The sequence below is a fragment of the Euprymna scolopes genome, chromosome 25, assembly GCF_053919585.1.
Source record: "Euprymna scolopes isolate OS-2025 chromosome 25, ASM5391958v1, whole genome shotgun sequence".
NCBI lineage: Eukaryota > Metazoa > Mollusca > Cephalopoda > Sepiida > Sepiolidae > Euprymna > Euprymna scolopes.
In genome coordinates, this window is record NC_136506.1 from 32878679 (window position 1) to 32901602 (window position 22924).

At 32.3% G+C, this 22924-nt stretch overlaps 1 protein-coding gene across 1 annotated transcript; it reads right to left on the reverse strand.

Annotated features, from left to right (window-relative positions):
- Nucleotides 1-7972: 7972 nt before the first annotated feature.
- On the reverse strand, nt 7973-9524 carry LOC145247319 (tetraspanin-9-like). Its single transcript, XM_080108964.1, has one exon. The coding sequence runs from the start codon at nt 9362-9364 to the stop codon at nt 8675-8677; it is 690 nt and encodes a 229-aa protein (XP_079965090.1). The 5' UTR covers nt 9365-9524; the 3' UTR covers nt 7973-8674.
- Between the last annotated feature and the right edge of the window lie 13400 nt (nt 9525-22924).

A 22924-nucleotide genomic window follows, 5' to 3' on the forward strand; every position in this document is an offset into this window, starting at 1 on the left:
AAGTTCATGATAACGTTCTCGAAAAATCCATTATTTCTAAAGGTCGGTTGTCTTTCCAATTCATCTAAATCTAAGTACACCCTCTTAAAGTTTTTATATTTATTACTCTTTAAGTATCAATGAACCTAAACTATTTTGAAGTTGTTTAACAGAACTGATTTTTAACTAATAAGTGAACCCTTATAATGTTTAAGTACTTGAACACAATACGAACCGAACTGTTATTACGTTTTGTTCTAACCTTACTAAAGTAAATGAAAAGATATCCAAAAAAAGTCCGACTCCAAAATTGCAAAAGTAATGAATATCCAAAATTGACGCAAGTTTGAATTTACGTTACCACTACAAACCTATTCGTCTTGTCCTACTCTAAACGAATTACTTTCGTCAAATTGTTACTTTTTACATTACAGTTTGAAAGTTTTATAGAACCTCATCCATCCGCAGAAAAAGAAAATTATGAATGCAGTAAAACAGAACAAAATTAATGGAGCTTCATGCTTTTGATTATTTAAATAAAAATAGTTCCTTCAAACCATTCCAGTTTTCTTAACACGATGCATCTCACGTTGGCTTTATTTAGGTAAATATGAACTCTCTCTCTCTCTCTCTCTCTCTCTCTCTCTCTCTCTGTGTGACTACCTGGACCTTACCTCAACATGCTAGTCCAGACAACTATGTAGCAATCTGAATTCTAAAAACCACCCTTTTGTAGAACCTAACCACAAAAATAGATCATGGGCGTATGCTCTCACTGCGTAATTACTATTTTATCTTGCTGTATTTTTTTTTTTCAATGAAGTTACAGAAATATGAAAAATGCCTGTCCATCCTGCTAAGAATGTGCTTCTAAATAACTGCAAGTCTCTTCTATTAAAACGTCCAGTGATAAATTTTGATAAGACAATCGTGACATTCTTGAATAATAATCTACACACGTATACTCAGATTTTATTTGAACGTGTCTCATTTATTAGCATCTACCGTAACTCTCCACGACGAGAAGTTCAATAAAGACCCATTATTTAAAGTCCAAATTTACGTCTGGTCTCTGCAATACTACACTAATTGCATCATGCAGCAAGGAAGTGATAGTGACTAAATGGTTGTCGACCCAGACAACCTCGGTGTGACAAGTTCGAATCCAATTGTTTCCACAAATGTTTCTTTTTCTTTTTTTTTTTTTTTACTTGAAGGTGAGTTAAAGGCTCGGGGGTCCTTCTAAGATAAGGGTTAATTATTTGGCAGACAGTGATCATTATTATCTTGTATGAATTCGAAAATTCTTTTGTTGACATTGGTTTTCTCGATATTTTTGTAGCTAGAATTCCTTCAAGAAAGACATCAGGGATTACTGGATGAACCACACGAAGGTTACCAATATCCTAAGTGACAATGATTTATTTATTTATTTTTTTTTGTAGAATGAATTAAATTCGAACTTGGGATACCCAGGTGATCAGTTCGTGTCGTTAATGACTAGACCCCAGTAATCTCTATTAGTAGATGGTGAGACCACATGAGCAGTAATAGTGGAATTTGGATAAGGCTAAATGATTTAAGACGGGTCAATAAAAATTTATTTACAGTAGACTTGAAGACAATCTTTAACTTGGATGTTATCTCATAATTCTTTCTAAAAACAAAAGCTAGTAATATATAAGGGAAACGTATGCCAACAATATTACTGATTTCTTCGAAGTGAATGATGTATAGTAACTAATCCGCAACAGGAAAAGATTTTTTTTCTGCGAAAAAAACAAACAAAAAAAAAAAACGATTTTTTTCTTTTTTCTTTTGGAAAAGTTGCACCGGAAAGACTGCGTGTAGATTGACCAAAAATAACACTCAATGAGAATAGTTGTCTAGTAATACAGATTTCAATCCTCATCTCAAATTCCGAAATAATAGATTTCTAAATTCATAATTATAATGAAATAGCGGAGAGAGGGGCGGCCGGCTTTGTCCGGTCGGAAAATACGCTTAAATGATATTTTAATTTGCCCAGAGCTTGTATATATTAAAATTTCAAAAGTAAAAGTAAAAAAAAAAAGTATTTGAGTGGCATCATTGAAACCGAAAGCAAAACTGTAGCATTCAAAGCTGGTGACGTTACCACTGTACCAACGTGACACGCATATGAACTGATTAAAAATAAACTAAGATAAATATACAAAATGTATAATCATTTTTTATTTTTCATTTTGACCCATTAAAAACTATTCTAACCGGCTATAGACCCATAAAAGAACGGTTTATAAAAAAATGCATTCGTTTGAGGCCTACAGCGCCGCACTGCATGTTTTAGTTTCGGAAGAGATAGTTTGAAAATATGGAGAGAGGCAGACAGACATAGTGAGTTTTATAAATTAGATGTTCCTTCAGTTTGACCAACAAAAATGTTCAGCGCTTCTATTGGGCAACCCCGTTTTTTAAGCAACATAGTTTTAAGTCATTCATTTTTATTTTCGAATGTTCTACATTTTTAAATATACATATAGACATACGATTGCCTAGCTAGAGTATAACATTTTATTTTCATTCGTGCCTCTTCCGATTTTCTTTCTTTTGACTAACCTTTTATTGTGATAACTTTCACCCCTTTCCCTATAAAGTGATAGGCCACTTATTTTGCCAGATATGAGGGCTTGTTTTTTTTAACTTCAGAAGGAGGTGTAGTTAATAAAGATTTTGGAATCTGCATAAACTTTGCGACTGGGAAACCTACTTACATGCCACATTGAGTTGGATACTACATTTTATTATGTCTTTGAGGAATGCCGACGATAAACTCCGTGTTAGTCGGAAGCAGTAACATTAAAATTTTATTTGGCCTTCGGGACAAGATCAAAGTGTAGTGTCTGTTCTTCGGGTGCTGCACTTCAATTTCGTGTTCTCTGTCAGTGCAGGAGAGGTACTTCACGACTGAGACAATTTTTATTTTTGTTCCTTTTCTCCACATTAAAAAACGACCCTGGTGTCTAACTCTGTCCCGTGGGGAGACATTGTAAATAGGAACATTAAAACTGAAAGTTCAGGTGAATGACGACTTCATTCAAAATTGGTTGATCAGAGGTTAAAGAGGGCGAGTAAGGGAGAAGTGGAAGTGATAGGTTACTCAATTTGCCAGAGATGCGGGCTTGTTTTTGTAATTTCAGAAGGTGTAGTTAATAAAGGTTTTGGAACGTGCATCAGTTGAATCTTTTTTAACCATGAACCTGTGAATACAACCAACGTGCCTCAGTGTTTTCAATATTGAAACTAGTTTTGCCGTCTAAAGTTTGTATGCGTTTTCACAAAACATTACTCTTACAAACTAATAACGAAAGCTTCAATAATTTTCTTTTAAAGATTAAACCAGAATTATCTGATTTTTTATTAAATTATCAGCATTTGTCAGCATTTACCCAAAACTATTAAGAAAGATATATAAATGCCTATATATCAATTACATATTGCAATTACACTACTTTGTATATATTTTTTATCGTAAGCTGTATGGAATTTCTTGAGTAGTTTCTAGTTTCATAATCTCTTAAGTTTTGATATCTTGACCAGCGAAGTTAACCTATTATTTTGTTGTTTTTTGAAACAAATATTTTACGAATAACTACAAAGTTTGTTTTAAATAAATCTTTTTTTCTTTTAAAATATAAATATGAAAATTTAGAAGTAATGGCGGATCACGATTAATTAAATATGAAGAGATATATGTATTTTGTCTTCTCGTTTGACCTGAAATAAAATGTTTTTTTTCTCTTATAAGGTGTAAATATATCCTATAAGTAATTTATAGTTTTAAAAAATTATAATTTGCTACATAATTTTCAATCCGAGGGGGGAAAAACTTTTTTTCGAGAATCATAAATATAAATATATATATAACATATATGTTAAAACCGGAAACAAAAAGACAAGATTTTCTCGTAAAGAAATATGATTTATCACTAGGGCTAAGACAACAGCATATTCTTTTCCTTGTATTGATTCTCAAGTATATATCCATTGATATCTTATATGCTTTTATGTAGAATGATGTGGCTCGCGGTTGATTAATTGTCTAACTGTATCGGATATATACTCGAGAGCCAAAACAGTAAAAAGAATATGCTGTTTTCATAGCCCCATTTATAACTTAAAATATTGCTGCATTAAGAATTAAAAAAAAAATCAATTTATCAGGATGTATAAATTCTTAATACTGCAATATTGTAAGTTATGAATTTATTATATTCTTTTTACTAGAATCTCTTTTTCGGTCTTAACTAGTCCTTTTAATTTTCTGAGCTTAATCTTAACCTTATAACTTTTCATACTCATATTTTTCTATGCTATCCATTACTTTTCCAGACTTTGTTTTGAAATAATATTTTCTTTGTGTTCAATATAATACGTATTGTCGACAATCCATAAAACATTACCAAATTTTATATTGACTAAATAAAAAAAAATCAAATAAAATACGTAATTAAGTAAATAAAAAGAAAGAGACAAAAAAGAGAAACAGAATTAACGTCGTAAGCGAAATATTATCAACCCTAGCACGGCAAAGAGCATCACTTTTAACTCTCTATATAGGCCAAATAATATGGGATGCGAGCGACATTCCCGTTATAATTTATGAAGATGTCGCTCGCAAATTAACAGACGGGCGGCGGGACAAGTTATGCGCGAAATACTCTTTGGTGGAGCGCAATCTATTGTTTCAACGTTCGTTGATATCACCGTCTGTAAGTAGAGTCATAGTGACATTAAGCAGTGATTAAGGCACTTGCTTGGTACTAATATTCGCCTGGTCAGTAGAAAACCGTAGCAAGTCAACATCCTGCCACTAGGAGCTTGGAGTGAAGAGGCGCACTTCGATAATTTCAGCTGGGATGATTACTTTGTTCGAATCCTTGGCATTTGGTTCAGAACTAGTTTCCAGCTTGAAAAGTATTGTTTGGAAGTACAAACAAAGGTCAAATGTGCGGGGATTTGGAGTTAAAGGAAATTATATTTGAAGGTTAGAGTTTAGGCGTGCGTTACCTTAGTCTTTCGTTCATTATTAACCGGCTTTCTGTGCTGCTTTTGCCTGTGGACCGCCGTAAGGATTTTACGCGTCTCCTCTTCTCTTCAAAAGGAGCAGCAGAAAATTGTATATTAGCGTCCGAGCGAGGGAGGCTTTGGGCTGCCAAATCTGAAATGTAACATGCCAAGAGATGGCTTTCCAGAGTCGACTTTGCTGCAATCACTCGAAAGGGAAATCGCAGTTACTTACTCGAATGCCAGGCAGCGCTTAAAGCATTGCCAGAATCAAGTGATCTTGCACGATTTAGAAAGAGATTGTACAAGGAACTAGTGGAAGGTAAGGCGTCGGATCCACTCGGGAAGCGGTTGGGATTGTCAGAGGATAAGACCCTCTCCTAATGAAATTGAGCGCCAGATCGGAGTTATTAAAACAATTCCGAATATTCTTACCTGGCGACTTGTCCTTAAAGCATTACATCTCGAGGTTCAGGAGACTAAGTGTGTCCGCACGGTATCTGGTTGCTTACTTTAAACTGATACTCGTAGTAAAACTTAGATATCATTAAAAAAGATTACATCGCATAGATTTTGATAAGAGCTGGGCGTATAGCATTAGTTTGCGTATCCGTCGAGAAGCCAGGTTTGAATTAGTGTTATTGTCCTAAGCATGCTGTACGCAATTGATGCTACGTAACTTATCCTTGTAGAATGGAAAATCATTTAGCTAGAAAAATGTGAGTGCTCTCATCTTTTTTTTTTTATAAATGAGCCCCAAAGATGTTCACAACATACTTTTGTTCCCGGCAGGAAATACTGAAATATTATGGTCTTGGAAAACACCATCTATTCCCGGATCACCAAACCCAGTCTATTTTCTTTTTGATATCTCAGTTCTCATGAAAGCGGCAAGTCTATAAGTTAGCAGAGGGCTGAGAGAGCATTACCAACCTTCCTCATTAGCGTTTTTAGTGATTGTAGTTTGTTCATTTCATAACATAGGAAAAGACAAAGTGAACACGTGTTGGTGCTTGAAGTAGAGCCATAGAGTGACAGCAATATTATTGTAAATGTTTAGTGTAGGTTAATTTAATGTATTTTTCATTCTATTAAATGTAAAAGAATTATAATGACCATCTTTATAATTACACAACTGCTAAATGCCAAAGCTTAAACTATTGTTAGGGCTTATGTAGTTTTTTTTTTTTAAGTGAAATTATGTTGTAGAATGTTTCTGTATTTGGATTTATCGGACTACTGTTCTCATCTAGAATGAGATTTTCACAACGTTTCGGCCGATATAAGATCCGACCTTCTTGGTGTATATTATACAACTTCACCAGAATTTCGAGCGGAACCCTTTATTTACTTCACGGGGGTTCTGTGCTCGTTCCGTCAGCCATGACTGGATAGAAGTCCTAAGTAATTCGCAGTTGTGTTTTCGGTCGTCCACACTAAGGATTGAACTTTCAATCTTCAGGAGAAGGTCGTTTTTACAATTGATTTTTCCAATACTCCAACTGCTGCACCATGGGTCCTTTGCGGACAATTCTAGGAGCCTTAAACCCATTATTTCTAGTTATCACTATTACTAAAATGTTTTGTGATATAATATATGTAGTAATTAGAATAACCAATCCTTATCTAAAAAAATTCCGAAACGTCATAGAATGCTTTTGTTAAATACATACAGCAATGAAAAGACGTTAGTTACACTCGTAGAATTCAACATACCTATTCTCGATGTTCGAATGAAATTAAAGTGAAAAAGTCACGGGTTATGTAGTGTCCTTAATCCAATTTTAGAATAATTTTGCTAATTAAGCTTAATGGATTGGTTGGTTTTTTTACGGTATATCAACCCTTTCCAGGTTATTTAATGCCGAATCCAGTTATTTTGAAAATTCTTTAATAGAATGTTTTCAAGTCAGTTTCTATTTAACCCATAGTTGGTACCCTAACAGGTACTACCAATCCGGGTCAGAGTGGACCTGGGAGAATAGCAATTAAAGTGTGGCTCCACACTCCCCAAAAGCCTGAAAACTGGGGCCTCACCATCGGATATAGTTTAAGGTCATCCAGGACCAAGCTTAATGCGAGTTTTCTGGTTGGATAAATTAGGAAAATATTAAAGTGATGCTAACAAAATCCAGAAAATACTGGTGAAATAACAATAGGATTGCGGACATAGATCGTTGCCAGCTGCCGTGGATGGACGAGAAGTTTCCTAACTTTAATGTTAGGTGTTATTTATGAGATAAGTATTCGAACTATTTTCACGCTTTGGATATTATTAAAACAAGGTTTCAGCCGATGCAACCCCTTAAACTTTTAGAGGTATATCGTCTCAGGAATTTATACAAAACCCTTTAATTCACAGCTATAGTTTTATGGCATAACGGATAAATTAAGTATCATCGGTTCAGAATTAAATCGAGTTTGAAGCATCAACTATTAATACAGACGATACGATGGAAATTAAGACTACTACCAGGCAATAGATGACGAAATGAGAGCAATCTACCCCTTAAAGTAAAGCATTTTCGTAGTTTCAAAATCGCACCTGAAGGTTGGTTAAATCGGCCGAAACTTTCCGAGAAAGACATCCGATAAAGCAGAATTCTAGAGTACATTTAAAACTTTGATCAAGCAGAATGCATCAAAATTGGAATCGTCTAAATCTTTAATGAAAAGCGTTACCCCAAATAAAAATGCGTTAGTATTCCAATTATTCAGTACAAGAACGTAAACTTTAATCATAACGATCAGTTTGAATCTATTAATTCATAGGTACAGTTCCGATAGGAAGTTGATAAATAGTTTATGAATTGGCAGTTACATACTTAGCTATATTATATATACAAATTGTTCAGTATGCAGAGTTTGTGCTTCTGTAGAATTTATATGAATACGAAGATTTACGAAGATGATCTGAATTAGTTCAAGTCTTATTTTAAAGCAAAAAAAAAAAAAAATAAAAAATAAATAAATAAATTTCTATGAAAGCCAAAAGCGTCAGTTTAAGCTTACATATTTAAGCTTCAAAATAAATTAGAATTAAGTCAAGTTAGCATAACTTACCCCTCCCATATTTAGGGGCAATTAAGGGGATCAAGTCGACAGCCAAATTACTTCAGTTTAAGTCTTAATTACCAAGCAATTCTAATGCATTTTAACGAAATTTCAGAGCTAACAGATTTAATTTAAAAGGAGCTCGTAACAAACGATCGGGTTTAAATCTTAAAATTTATGCAGAAAAGAAAAGCCCGAATTTGAATAAAGAGGTAAAAGTGCAAAATAGTGAATAGTCAAGGAATCGTTAATAGAATACTTTTGAAAAATGAAATCGGCAACCATTATTTCTGGATTCGCTTTCTTGAAAGCGACAGATTGACATACAAGTAAAAATTGGACGGTTTTTTTCCGAGTGTATATAAGTCAGAAATCGGTTTCTGCACATTGGGTCGGTTGATAATTACGTTGTCTTTTGACTGAAATATTATTTAGAAACTTATTAACATGGGGAAGAGCGAGTTCAAATTTGTACTTTAACCTAACAAAGGAATAAAAACATAGCATTTAACTTGAAAGATGCCATCCACAGAAATTGCACAGACAAGTACCAACCAGATCGGTTCATTTACGCCCAACACGAGTAATAAAAAGTTCAGTTATTCGGACGTCTAACTGTAACGGTTAATAAAGCAGAGAACGCATGGAACATCAAGATAAATAAAGCCAAAACGATGATCGAAGCCCCTTTGTCTTCGCCCCAATTAGAAATGGCCGCGCCGCAAGGCTTATCATAGAAGCCACCAGTATATACAATGTCTTCACCACACCCAACAGAGTTGAATTCACAGCAAGAATCCGAAATAATAGAAGCGGTGGAGTTGCCTAAGTAACGGTACCATTCTGTATATCCGTCGACACCGCAACATTTAAATTTACGCTGGACGGAATCCCACGTAGAACGGGCTACGAGGTTGTGAGCATAACTAGACTCGGAGGAACGCAGAGATTCTTTGATTAAGGCCAACGTTTGATACCTTGGGACGAAGGCGGCAATCACTAAGGACACTTCTGTAAGAATCACGGCAATTAGGAGGAGGACGTTTAAAGTCATTAGCCATCGACTACGACAGAAGACATGTATGAGGGAAAAGAGTGCCGAAACACAAAGTATGCCGCCAAGGACGATCGTAACTATGGCGTGCGTGCCGAGAATACGGTTGAAGAGAGGGTAGTTGTCATTTAAAGAAACATGGAACATTACACCGAGTCTAAGTAACCCGATAGCCAAAATCAGCGAGACAAGGTTAGACAAAACAAGGCAGTTTCTTGCTGACAGCACCATGTTTTTTGTTCACGTAACCACTAAGTGTCTGTAGCGTTCTATAATATATTGCCAACATGCAACCTATATCCGGTGAGGTTTTTCAAATTGTTCAACTGGTTAGAACATTTCTCCGGTGAAAAATTTATAACGGCATAGAAAAATGAACTCTGCCTTAAATCGAGGTCATTCTCATTTTCTATATGCAAATTTTACAGTGATTAAAATAAATTTTCTTTTTCTCGCTTTTATTTTGTGTGTATACATATATATATATATATATATATATATATATATATATATATTACGATGAAACAGTAGTGTCTGTAGGTATTTAATAATTATTATAGTAAACAATTATATATATATATAATTATTTCAGCACCTTTAAGAAACTCGTTTTTTATCGTTGAGCACTTTCAGTTGATTAAGTCGTCAAATTTAGCTCTTATGCATAGATCATCATACAATGATTAGATCACTGATTGACGTAAAACACTTAAAATTAACATCTTTAAATTTCAACGTTATTTAATGCGGTTAACAGTAGCCGAATGGATACGGTCCTTGTTAATCAAGTCAGAGATGGCTTGTGTTGCCGGGTTCGAATCTTGCACTGAAGATTCCCGAATCTGGCACTGAAGATATATATATATATATATATATATATATATATATATATATATATATAGATATATATATATATATGTGTGTATGAGAGAGAGAGAGAGAGAGAGAGAGAGCATAAGTCGTTAACCGGCTTTGCCCGGCGGAAGCCTCCCCCCCACACAAAAAGTAAACTACGGTTGTTGATAACCTGCAGGCACTGTTTGAATCTGAAAAAAGCAAATAAGGGAATGCGTAAACCTATATGCAATAAAATTAGGAAAAATGGTCCATTAGAATAAGAACAGAAAGTATAAACAATCTTTTTTAGAATTTAGGGATTCTCACCGTATATGAACTGTTTAGACTGATAGAAACTCCCTAGGTTAAGAAAGGCTTTCGGAATAGACACCCCCCTTGGAATAGACACCACAAACATCCTCATGTAAAGACCGTATATCGGATCAAAGCACTCCATTTTTAGTTGAGCCTGACCGTGAAAATCGTAGCCAGCATGCCCACTGGTAATTGATATGGTTTGTGACAGTGTCGATAGGGGAGAAGTAGATTTTGGTATCACGTGTGTGAGTAAAAATCTGACAGGCATTGAATTACAGTGCAGAATACATGTGTTTATATTTCTAGAAGCACTTGTCTGCGCAAATTTTGAATGAGATTTTCGTAATCAGTATCGACGAAAACTTTTTTAAAATAGTCATTGTAACGGAACATGTGAAGGTGGACGTAATGTAAAAATATGCCACAATCCCCAAAATGTTAAAATGTGCGTGTAAAAGAATTATTATCGTCTACCGTACTAGTAAATGGCAAAAGGCAAAAGTTGTAATTGTAACGAAAACTGTGGAGGTGGACATAACTTTTTAATAACCTCCCTCCCAAAAAAATGTTAACATGCGCACATGTAAACAAATGTACCCGTCAACCTTACAAGTAAAGGATAAAAGCATAAAACAAAAATAAGCAAACGTGAAAATGTATTGGTTGATTTTGCATCTTTGCCACCTAGCTATTTTTAAATAGTTTATTCCGGTTAAATTTAAGGTTCACGATATTAAATTGTTAGCTGGAAGCAGAGAATAGTTACCAAACACCCTCCCCATGTTAAGAATGGCTTTCAACATAATAACGTTATTATTTCAGCTCAGGGGCAGAAGAGCACGAGTACCTATGTATTTGTTTCAGGTTTTTATTTGAGGGGTGGGGGCGATACTGGTAAATGTCGATATCGAAATACCCTGGCCAAATCACTTGGTGTATCAGAATTTTTGTAGGAATTTTTGACACGAAACTGCGAATAAAATATAAAAATCTCGTAATTTCTCTGTTAAAAGTGGGTTGTTTATTTTCTTTATGGATTATACTTCCAAAATAAACTATTAAAATTGTTTTAAAAGTAATAGAAATATATATATATATATATTTTAAAAACAGTAATTAATTTTCCGAACTCAATATTTTTCAATTTTTAAACTTTAAAAATCAATCAAAATTTTTCTATTGATTCTATTTTTACGATATTTTCAGTGTCAATGTGAAATTTTATGTTCTTTTCAATAAACCGAATATAATATTTTAGACAAACTTTTTTTTTAAATTCACGTCCCCCCATTTTCAAGTGTCTATTAAAAAGTAAATAATTAATTTACTCACCGAAAAGTAAATAATTAATTTACTCACAAATTGAAGAGAAAAGGTCAATAAATAATATATTCAAATTTAAAACAAAAAAAAACGTAGTGTCTTTTAGAATTTTACCTGTAAAGTTTGAAGTTTAAAACCCTTTTTTTAAACCACGTTATTTGTTTTTTCTTTTTTTAGTGGAACCTTGGTCCTTGCTCCTTTAATTGAAAAAAAATTAGGGCTTGAATTACATTTTTCGAGGAGTTATAAGCTTGGAAAGACAGGGGGTCGAATAATTCACGCCTCCTATTTTGAAATGTCTATTAAAACGTAAATAATTAATTTATGTACCAAAGTCTTATATATCACAAATTGAAGAGAAAAGGTCAATAAATAATATATTCAAATTTAAAACAAAAAAACGTACTTTTTTTAGAAATTTACCTGTAAAGTCCGAAGTTTAAAACCTTTTTTTAAAAAAAAAAACCCAAGTTGTTTTTTTTATTTAATGAAACCTTGGCTATTGCCCCTTTAATTGAAAAAAAATTAGGGCTTGAATTACATTTTTCGAGGAGTTATAAGCTTGGAAAGATGGGGTGGAATTATTCACTATTTTCACGAAATTTCTGACACACCTACCAAATCACTGCGAAAAAAATCGTCCGCGTCCATCAAATTTAAACATCTAATTGGAAACTTGAAAACAAAATGAAACGAATTTTATTTTTTATTATTACCAGAGACGATGTATTTCCTCTGTAGTTTTAGTAAGAACAAATTATTCGTTATCTTTGTTAATAAAATTTAATAAAATTGTTAATTCTTTTATTTTTTCCATGCGTAATTTACTGAAAATGTAAGAAATAAATAACGCGATGCTATTAGTCAAATAACACAACAAATAAGTAATAAACAAGAATTAAGTGATCTTCGTCCGAAGAATGAAAAGCTCCCACAACTTTCAATCTTTTAATTAACTGAAAATTTGCTAAGAATTTTAAAACCGTGAATTGTTATTAGACAGTTTAAAGGCTTTCGTTTATTTAGTTATTTTTTTGTAAACAAAAGAATTTTAATCGTTTGTTAATAGTTACTCCATGAATCCCACAAGTCTTTAAACTGTCGAATAAAAAGTCTTCGCTTTAAAATTCTTAGAAAATCGTCATAATAAAAATAAAGTTCGTTTAAATTTCTTATCGAATTTTCGATTCGATGTTTAAGTTTTACGGACGCGAACGATTATTTTTTAGCGGTGATTTGGCCATGGTAATCTGATATTAAATGAAAATTTGCCAAGAATATTAAAGCCGTGAATTTTTACCTATTTCGTTTATTTCGTGCAAACAAAGCAATTTTAATTGTTTGTTAATAGTTAGAAGCATTCCAAGGGGCTCATAAGGGGTCAAAAATGTACCGAAATTGCAAATAATGACACATTTTGCCCCATAAATTTTTACCTATCCATTAGACTTTTCTGAAATTTGTCCAAAATGTAACTTTTCTTTGACCACATGGCTAAGAACAAAGTGTAGTATCTGTTCTTAACCAATGCTGCACTTGTTTGTAACTAATAAGTAAATGTGTTACAGACCGACCGACCAACAGAGAATAGTTTTTTTAATGCATACCACAGAATAGTTTCTTTTAGTCGTGTGCAAGCAACTCTATAAGTCACTCAGTCGGTCGGTCCATAACAAATGTACTTTTTATTTCTTTTTATGTTTATTATACCACTATTTATTGGTTTTCCGGGTTCCTGAATACGAAAATAACGTTTCAAATTCCCTAAATCAAATAATTTTTGTGATATAAAGTGGGGGATCACTTTTCTGTATTAATTTTATGTAAAATGATCACCCACTTTACAACCAATCAGACTCAAAGCCATTCAAGTCATTCTCCAGATCATTCAAGCTGTTTTTGAAGGATTCCATTTATTTTTCAAGCATTCAAATCATTCTTAAGGTCATTCAATTCATCCTAAAGTTAATTAAAGTCATTCTAAGTCATTTACTTTTTATTTATTTAAGTCATTTCAGTCCATTTTTCGGTCATTTTAGTTTATCTTTAAGAATTCATGCCAATCCTACATTCACGCATTCATTCATTACACGAGAGCACGCGACTAATGGCTATTGGTCTTGTTTTTATGAAGAAGTTTATCAAGAATTCTTCATAAATTTTGGTTTCGGTTTCGATTATAGTTTAGGGAAATAAAGTTATATAAATACATATATATATTTTTTCATATGTTTTGCTTTAGGTTTCGATTCAAGCCTATGCACCTGAGTCATATGGATATATATTTTTATTTTTAAAATCGCAACTTTATAATATATAAAAATCGATATATTAACTTTATAATAATATATACGAAATATGCAAAAATTAAAATATCATATTTGAGCGTAGTGTACAACCGGTATACGCTGGGGGTCCCTGTTTAATTAAATAAATACTTTAGCAGTTTTAACAAAATAATAATAAATAACACGAGGTTGGAGCTGAAATCAGGGCATCTCCATTTACGCTGAACATCCACAGAATGCCAACATCAATATATTACATATGAAAGAATGCCAACATCAATATATTACATATGAAAGAATGCCAACATAAATATATTACATATGAAAGAATGCCAACATCAATATATTACATATGAAAGAATGCCAACAACAATATATTACATATGAAAGAATGCCAACAGCAATATATTACATACGAAAGAATGCCAACATCAATATATTACATATGAAAGAATGCCAACAACAATATATTACATATGAAAGAATGCCAACATCAATATATTACATATGAAAGAATGCCAACATCAATATAATTCATATGAAAGAATGCCAACAACAATATATTACATATGAAAGAATGCCAACAACAATATATTACATACGAAAGAATGCCAACATCAATACATTACATATGAAAGAATGCCAACAACAATATATTACATATGAAAGAATGCCAACATCAATACATTACATATGAAAGAATGCCAACAACAATATATTACATATGAAAGAATGCCAACAACAATATATTACATATGAAAGTATGCCAACATAATATATTACATATGAAAGAATGCCAACAACAATATATTACATACGAAAGAATGCCAACATCAATACATTACATATGAAAGAATGTCAACAACAATATATTACATATGAAAGAATGCCAACAACAATATATTACATATGAAAGAATGCCAACAACAATATATTATATATGAAAGAATGCCAACAACAATATATTACATATGAAAGCGTCCGCTGTGGAATTTCCACAGGTCCCGCTAGTTTATATATTAATAGGATAACATGTGTGTCATTTTGTGTGTCAGGTTTACATCGTTTTTCGGTCGAGTGACTGTCGTTTAATTGTTATGACCTTCATTTCTTGTAATAAATAATTTTACAAAGAATTCTTCATTTTCGATTATAGCTGAAGGAACTCACACACACACACACACACACACACACACACACACACACACACACACACATATCCTTCATAAGTTTTAGTTTCGGTTTCGATTCAAGCTGATACACCCAAGTCATATGGATATATTTTTTATTTTTGAAATCACAAGTTTATAATATATACGAAATCTGTATACATTAAAATATAATATTTATGCGTATTTTACGACCGAGCCAAGCCCCCCCCCTAGTTTAGATAAATACTTTTGCAGTTTTAACAAAAAAATTGATACTTGTACAATTTAATTAAGATATTAAAAAAATGAAAATATCGAAAAAATATTATATTATACGTATCCGTTATGGAATGAAGTTCTCCGAAAAAAAAAAAAAACACTTATTTTGATCAAGTATTTTCTTTTTACAACGAAAAAACAATTTGTTATGATACCGAGCAAAAGTTTGTCATATCTCGATTTTTATGAAGAAAAATTAGTATTAAAGGTGAGGAGGGAGTGTCGGCGCTCAAAACTGAGTTATCTCCCCGTGGCGTGTTAAAAAAATTCAAAAATGGCTACCTTCATTGTGCTCTCATAAAAACATGTTTTTCCGCTGTAAAAAAAAAAACAAAAACAAAACGACTATTCGATCAAATTGAGTGAAATTTTTTTCATAGATCTTCCATCCGCGACGGATAATACAATACAACCTTTTTTTCTTTTTTTTTTCGATATTTTCATTTTTTAATGTCTTGATTAAACTGTACAAGTACCAAAAGTTACAATAATATCAGGGCGTCTCCATTTACAACTGAACATGCATAGAATGCCACCATCAATATATTATATATGAAAAAGTCCGATGTGGAATTTCCACAGGTCCCACTAGTAACGTTATTGCTTCAGCATGGTCCTTATTCTGGATAAGTACCTGCAATTTTAACTTTTCACAAACATCGATATTACCTATTTATCAGTTACTACTACTACTACTACTACTACTACTACTACTACTATTATAATTATTTTTTATTTTATTATTATTTTTTTTTATTTCGTTTTTGGAGATCGGACGATCCCACTTTGTCAAATAGGTGTGAAAGGTGATAACATAGGCACAAAATGCCTACACATATTATTATATAGATTGAAAAAGCAGTGACTCTTACACAAGGAAGAGTATGCTTCATAGGAATTATAACATCCATTTAGATAAACTATTTGAGTATCGTAAAAAGAAAGAAAATGGTTTCTTCTCGAAAGACTGTTATTTTAGTAAATGTTGCCTTCCTGTTCATGTCACTATCGATGTTTATAGCCGGTGCCATATTCCAGGGGTATGTGAACAGAAAGTACTCTCTAATCATCGGCTGCCTCAGCTTCCCTGCTGTGCTTGCCATGCTATTCGGAGCTGTCTTAGCAGCAGTTTCACTAATTCCACAAGTCAGCCTCTACCGTAAGAGCTATGTTCTCTTAACTAACTATGTCCGCGTCATTGTAATTATGTTACTGCTCGAGCTCCCCGTGGGGATATCCTGTTTCATAGTCAAACCTCGCCTCTTACGCATCGTATTAGGCTCATTAAAGTCCGCTGAATTTCGATATGCAACCGATTCAATTGCTTCTTCAACGTGGAATGCTGTTCAGCGAGACTTGCAGTGTTGCGGTTTTAATACCCACAAAGAATGGTTTGATAATTTTGGTAATGGTTCTCTCCCAGATTCCTGCTGTGTTTCGTATAGTGTCGACTGCGGAAGAACTGCGGCTTCTCTTCAGAATTTCTATCGGATAAACTGTAACCATGCCATTTCGCAATGGGCGTTCTATTACGAAATAACTTTTGCTTCTTTCTTCGTGTTTATGCTGCTCCTTCAATGGCTTTCTTTTGAAGTCTCTAAAAGTCACATACAAATTATTAATATCTTTATTCCTAGAAGAGATTACTATTTAATTTTTGATACAAATATGGATTAAAGTTTTATGTTAAAGATTTCTGTAGATGAGCCTCACTAAAAAGAAAAATATCCGCTAACAGTTTTAAGCAACAAAAAGTGGCTTTTCTAAGTGAATTGTTAAGCATATGGATTGACTTTAATATTTAAACATTGTTACTCCTGCATAATTTAGATGTTTTTTTTTTTTCAAGTAAAAGCAAATTTTTACGGTATATTTTAGTTAGGTGAAAGTACAGAATAGTTGGTCACCTCTTCATGCTAAAAATCGGTTTCTTAAATTACTGTATTTCGGCACGGTCCGTATTCTGTATAATTACCAGAAGTTTTAAGATAATGGAATCTGTTCACGTCGATCTCTAGACAGAATTGTTAAAGACCCCTTCATGTACAAACATCTTTAGGAAAAAAGAGTTCACCACTTATAAAGGCCCTAATGCCACTCTAAAATAAAGTGTTAAAATAGCGCTATTTAATATTTTTTTAACCTGAACAAGACGGAGGCAACTTTCTTTAATTTTGTACCTTTACATGTTTCTTCTGATATTTTTCTACCATTGAACTTTTACTCAGTTTACTCTTCCGCGAGGAGTTCCAGAGTGGCCTTTATTTTGTATGGCGAGAAACGAAGATTGCATTGAACTCAGCAAGTGCTCGACCGAGCTCCAATCTATGCCCCCCCCCCTTGCCAAACTTTCACAAACACCCGTTTAGCAGAAATCACTATCAATAATTTCCCCCACTCTTTATCTGTGCCTAAACCTAAACGTAGATTCCATGAGCAAAGCTTCTTTATTAGAATTGCACGCCTATGAATTGTCTTCTGCTTTCCAGCTGATTACAATATGGTTGTCTTCAAGTCTAAGGTAAACAAATTTTTGATGAGCCGTTCCATATAAGTTAACAAATTTACCAAATTTCCATTACTAACGATTACTATATTGTCCAATTTCTACTTATCCTCGAGTGGCCTCTTGGCCTTGATAATTGGTGATGCCTACGTTAAAAAAAAATTGTCATTTAGTCCACGCATTCCTTAATTAGTGACTCATTACTAGGAGAAGAAGAAGCAGAAGAAGAAATAGCAAAAAAAAAAAAATAATAGAAACCGCAGGTGTGTTGTTATTTATTAAAAAAAATAAAAAAACAACGTCTTTGTTCACATACGGGAGATGAAAAAAGGGTGAATCTGGGTAGTGGAAGAAGATAACGTCGAAGACAAAGAAGGATAGAGAAGACTAATCTGATAATTGGTGTTGTATTGGTATTTGACCGACAACATTTTTTTTGGCGTTTAACCATTCGAAAAACACTAAACCGATATTCCCTTATTCTGAGAAACGCAAGTGGATTGCTAATGAGTAGGGCTATGACAATATGAAGATATTATGATATATACCCGAGAGTCAAAATAATGAAAAGAATATTCTAATATTCTCTTGTCACAGCCCTGCTTATTAGTAAATAATTTTCTTTTGACATCAGGGAGTTTGTATTCTCATTTCTCTATTCTATCCGCAAGTTTTCTTAGTTACTAGCTTACGTACTCGTCTCTGTTTGGTAATTCGATCCCCCCCCCAACAAAAAGAGCGTGGACCTGTAAATTAACCTTGTCCATTCGTCCTTTCGTCTGTCCGTACTTTTTTCAATAACTACGCCTTGGAATTTTTTGAAATTATGCACAAACATTAAACATGGTATGAGTTAAAAGTAACAGAACGAATTTTCGGGGAAAACTTCGGTTGCCCCCCACCCCTAGGGGTGCCTTTCGGGTCAAAATGGCTAAAATTGACACTTTGGTGCTTATTTAAAAAAAAATGATGCCTTGGATTTTTACAAAACTTTCTGGAAAGTTGGAACTGATTTCTATATAATTTTGTTTGTCTATACTTCGCGATAACTCTTGGGTGTGATCCAGAGAATCTTTTAGGGCTAATAAAAACATGTTAAGGCCTTGGGGACTTTGGTGCCTAAATGAGAGGGGGACAAATGGTGGACTTTGTAATTTCTTTTTTTTTTTTTGCATGGTGCATAACTCAAATTCACATATGTTAAGGCCTAAAACTGCACTGTTTGTTTATTTTTACCAGGATTTGATATCGACCTAGAAATAACTGAAACGTTAGAGCAAAACAAAAAAAAAACAGTTTTTTAAGGTGAGAATCTACGATGGCATAGAATATTGAAACTGATCTATTCATTATTTTACATGGCATTTACGTTTTGTTCTTCAAATGCAAAAATCACTAATATCTCCCTACACTTACTTCTCATATTCTGAGTGTCTGACACGAGCCATTACCCTACTTATGGATTATTGGAATGAAAATATTCCCTTTAGTAAACGTACACTACGCCAACTTCCTTTCCTCTATTAACAATACATACATATACTTATATTCAGGCCAAATATCACAATCCAACAGTTGGTTTTCTTTTCTGTTTTTCTCGGTTTATTTTCATTTATATACTTTCCTTTATATTATAAAGTTTTTTCTTTTTTTTTTTTAAATACACGGACTGAGTTTTTTTTACAGCCTTTGTTAACAATTGAAAGAGAGTGAGAGACAGACCGACAGACAGACAGATTAATTCATAAAAATAAGGATGAATATTTTCTCTTCAAAATAACAACATGTTTGATGTAACATGCAGTAGTCCGGTTGGCTAAAAGTGAAGGATAAAGTGAAGGAACAATGTTCCTTTTATTTTTACGTATTTTAATTAAAAAAAATAGATTAGAAAAATGGATAAAATCATTTGACAACGATAAACATTGGACTGAAGATGATAATTCTAAACCCATGGTCGGTTTGGTTATTAGATGAAACGTTTGACTGTAATGCCAAGTCACAGATAAACACGTCCATATACAGAGATTTAACGGAGGTTTTATCTGGGTAAGGCTATATAAATCTGCCTGTAAAGTAATATTTTCATCGTGATTAAAACGCAGAATAAATATTCAAGACGATTAAATTATTTTTATGTTCATGACAAAATTTCTGTTACCCGAACATATTCTGTCAAATATTTCAAGATTTAAATTATGCCAAGACAGTTATTTGAAATATAAATATTTATAGGAATATGAAAATTCTTCGAAATTTCATAAGATTAAACGAATATAGAAATGAATTATCTTTATTAATTTTCAAATTTATTAATAAATTCTAACACTTTCATTAAAATTCTATAAATTTGAACTGTGAAAGATTAAACCCGACAGATTTCCTGCTACATTGCTTCAAATTTAGCATTAATCTGAACTATAGTGATGTGCGATTATATCTGAGGATACAATTTGAAACAAAGCACAATACCAAGATTAACAGTTTTAAAGTAGCGGTATAAATTTTAGTTTCATTAGCCTCAAACAAAACAAGGCATGATAGGGGCCAGGTTTTTAAGGGTAAAATAAGTAGGGATTGAGTTACATTTAAATTTCTGCGTTTTGGTACAATCACTGAAACAGGAGCAGGGAGGAAATTACAAAGGCAAGCGGTTTAAAGAAAAGGTGATATCACAGAAAAAATTTTCCAGCACTTGGAGACTTATGAGGCGATAATTCATCATGTTATTTCTTTCGCTAAAGTTCTTGAATACTAGCACTGTACCTTAGACGTAATTTATTACAGATCAGAGTAAAAAGGCATCTGGATTAAAGAGAAAATGTGCGGTTGGTGACGGGTTCCGATTTTGAAATTGGAAACTGAGAAGCGATGTTTATCAAAAAGTCCTACCTCAAACGCTAAATATTTTAGTAACTTTTAATTTCATAGGTTTGTAAACAATTCATAAAGAAACCATTTGACTGCTAAATCTAAATCCAGGAGGCAAAGTTGTAAAACAACGCATAAAGGCTTAAACACGCAGAACGTTCCAAAAGCTTGATTTGTTTAGCTGTAATAAAATGAAACTGCAGTTTAATGTTTTAATGTAAATAATAAAATAAAACTGCAAGTTTAATGTGTTAATGTAAATAATATAATAAGACTGCAGTTTAATGTTTTAATGTAAATAATAAAATGAAACTGCAAGTTTAATGTGTTAATGTAAATAATAAAATAAAACTGCAGTTAAATATTTTAATGTAAATAATAAAATAAAACTGCAGTTTAATGTGTTAATGTAAATAATAAAATAAAACTGCAGTTTCATGTGTTAATGTAAATAATAAAATAAAACTGCAGTTTAATGTGTTAATGTAAATAATAAAATAAAACTGCAGTTTAATGTGTTAATGTAAATAATATAATAAAACTGCAATTTAATGTTTTAATGTAAATAATAAAATAAAACTGAAGTTTAATGTGTTAATGTAAATAATATAATAAGACTGCAGTTTAATGTTTTAATGTAAATAATAAAATAAAACTGCAGTTTAATGTGTTAATGTAAATAATAAAATAAAACTGAAGTTTAATGTGTTAATGTAAATAATATAATAAGACTGCAGTTTAATGTTTTAATGTAAATAATAAAATAAAACTGAAGTTTAATGTGTTAATGTAAATAATATAATAAGACTGCAGTTTAATGTTTTAATGTAAATAATAAAATAAAACTGAAGTTTAATGTGTTAATGTAAATAATATAATAAAACTGCAGTTAAATATTTTAATGTAAATAATAAAATAAAACTGCAGTTCAATGTGTTAATGTAAATAATAAAATAAAGCTGCAGTTTCATGTGTTAATGTAAATAATAAAATAAAACTGCAGTTTAATGTGTTAATGTAAATAATAAAATAAAACTGCAGTTTAATGTGTTAATGTAAATAATAAAATAAAACTGCAATTTAATGTTTTAATGTAAATAATAAAATAAAACTGCAGTTTCATGTGTTAATGTAAATAAGAAAATAAAACTGCAGTTTATTGTGTTAATGTAAAAAATAAAATAAAACTGCAGTTTAATGTTTTAATGTAAATAATAAAATAAAACTGCAGTTTAATGTTTTCATGTAAATAAGAAAATAAAACTGCAGTTTAATATTTTAATATAAATAATAAAATACAACTGCAGTTTTATGTGTTAATGGAAATAATAAAATAAAACTGCGGTTTCATGTGTTAATGTAAATAATAAAATAAAACTGCAGTTTAATGTTTTAATGTAAATAATAAAATAAAACTGCAGTTTAATGTGTTAATGTAAATAATAAAATAAAAATATTGTACAAGCACATTATTAATTGCTCCGGAAACATCCGACCTAAAAATACAATGGGGATTTACTTTGATCAATACTGCTTGTCAATTACTGATTTTAATACCAGCAAATAGATATCTTCTCTTTCACTGATATATATGTTATAGATAATTGATTTTATGTTAAGAACTTTATAAAATATTTACAGACAAACCAGGTGCTAATCAGGATTGAATGAGGATAAATATGTCATTTTGCGCCAATCCACACGCCGATATAATTTCTGTGCATACGTTTTATTGTCGAATTGATGCACAAAGCCTTAGATATATCTAGAGCTACCGCTCTAGATATATCTATGACTTTTGACAGGGTATGGCATGAAGGTTTTTCTCAGGAAAATCAGATCATACGGTATCACTAGGAGAACACTTAACATTATTGAATCCTTCTTAGATAAGAGCAAAATCCAGGTTGTCATCGATGGTCGTACATCTAAATAATATGATATAAATGTGGGAGTGCCACAGTGATCTATCCTTGGACCACTATTATTCCTGATATTCATAAATGACCTCCCTGACAAGATTGTCTGTGACATGGGTATATATACTGATGCTACCACGCTCTATAACCGACACGACAGGAAAACAAATGAACACATATCTAGAGAAATGGCAGAAACACTAGATGACGACCTCGAATCTGTAGTGGAATGGGAGCAAAAACAGATGGTCACATTCAATGCTGCCAAAACTAAACTTGTTTCCTTCAATAACTACAAG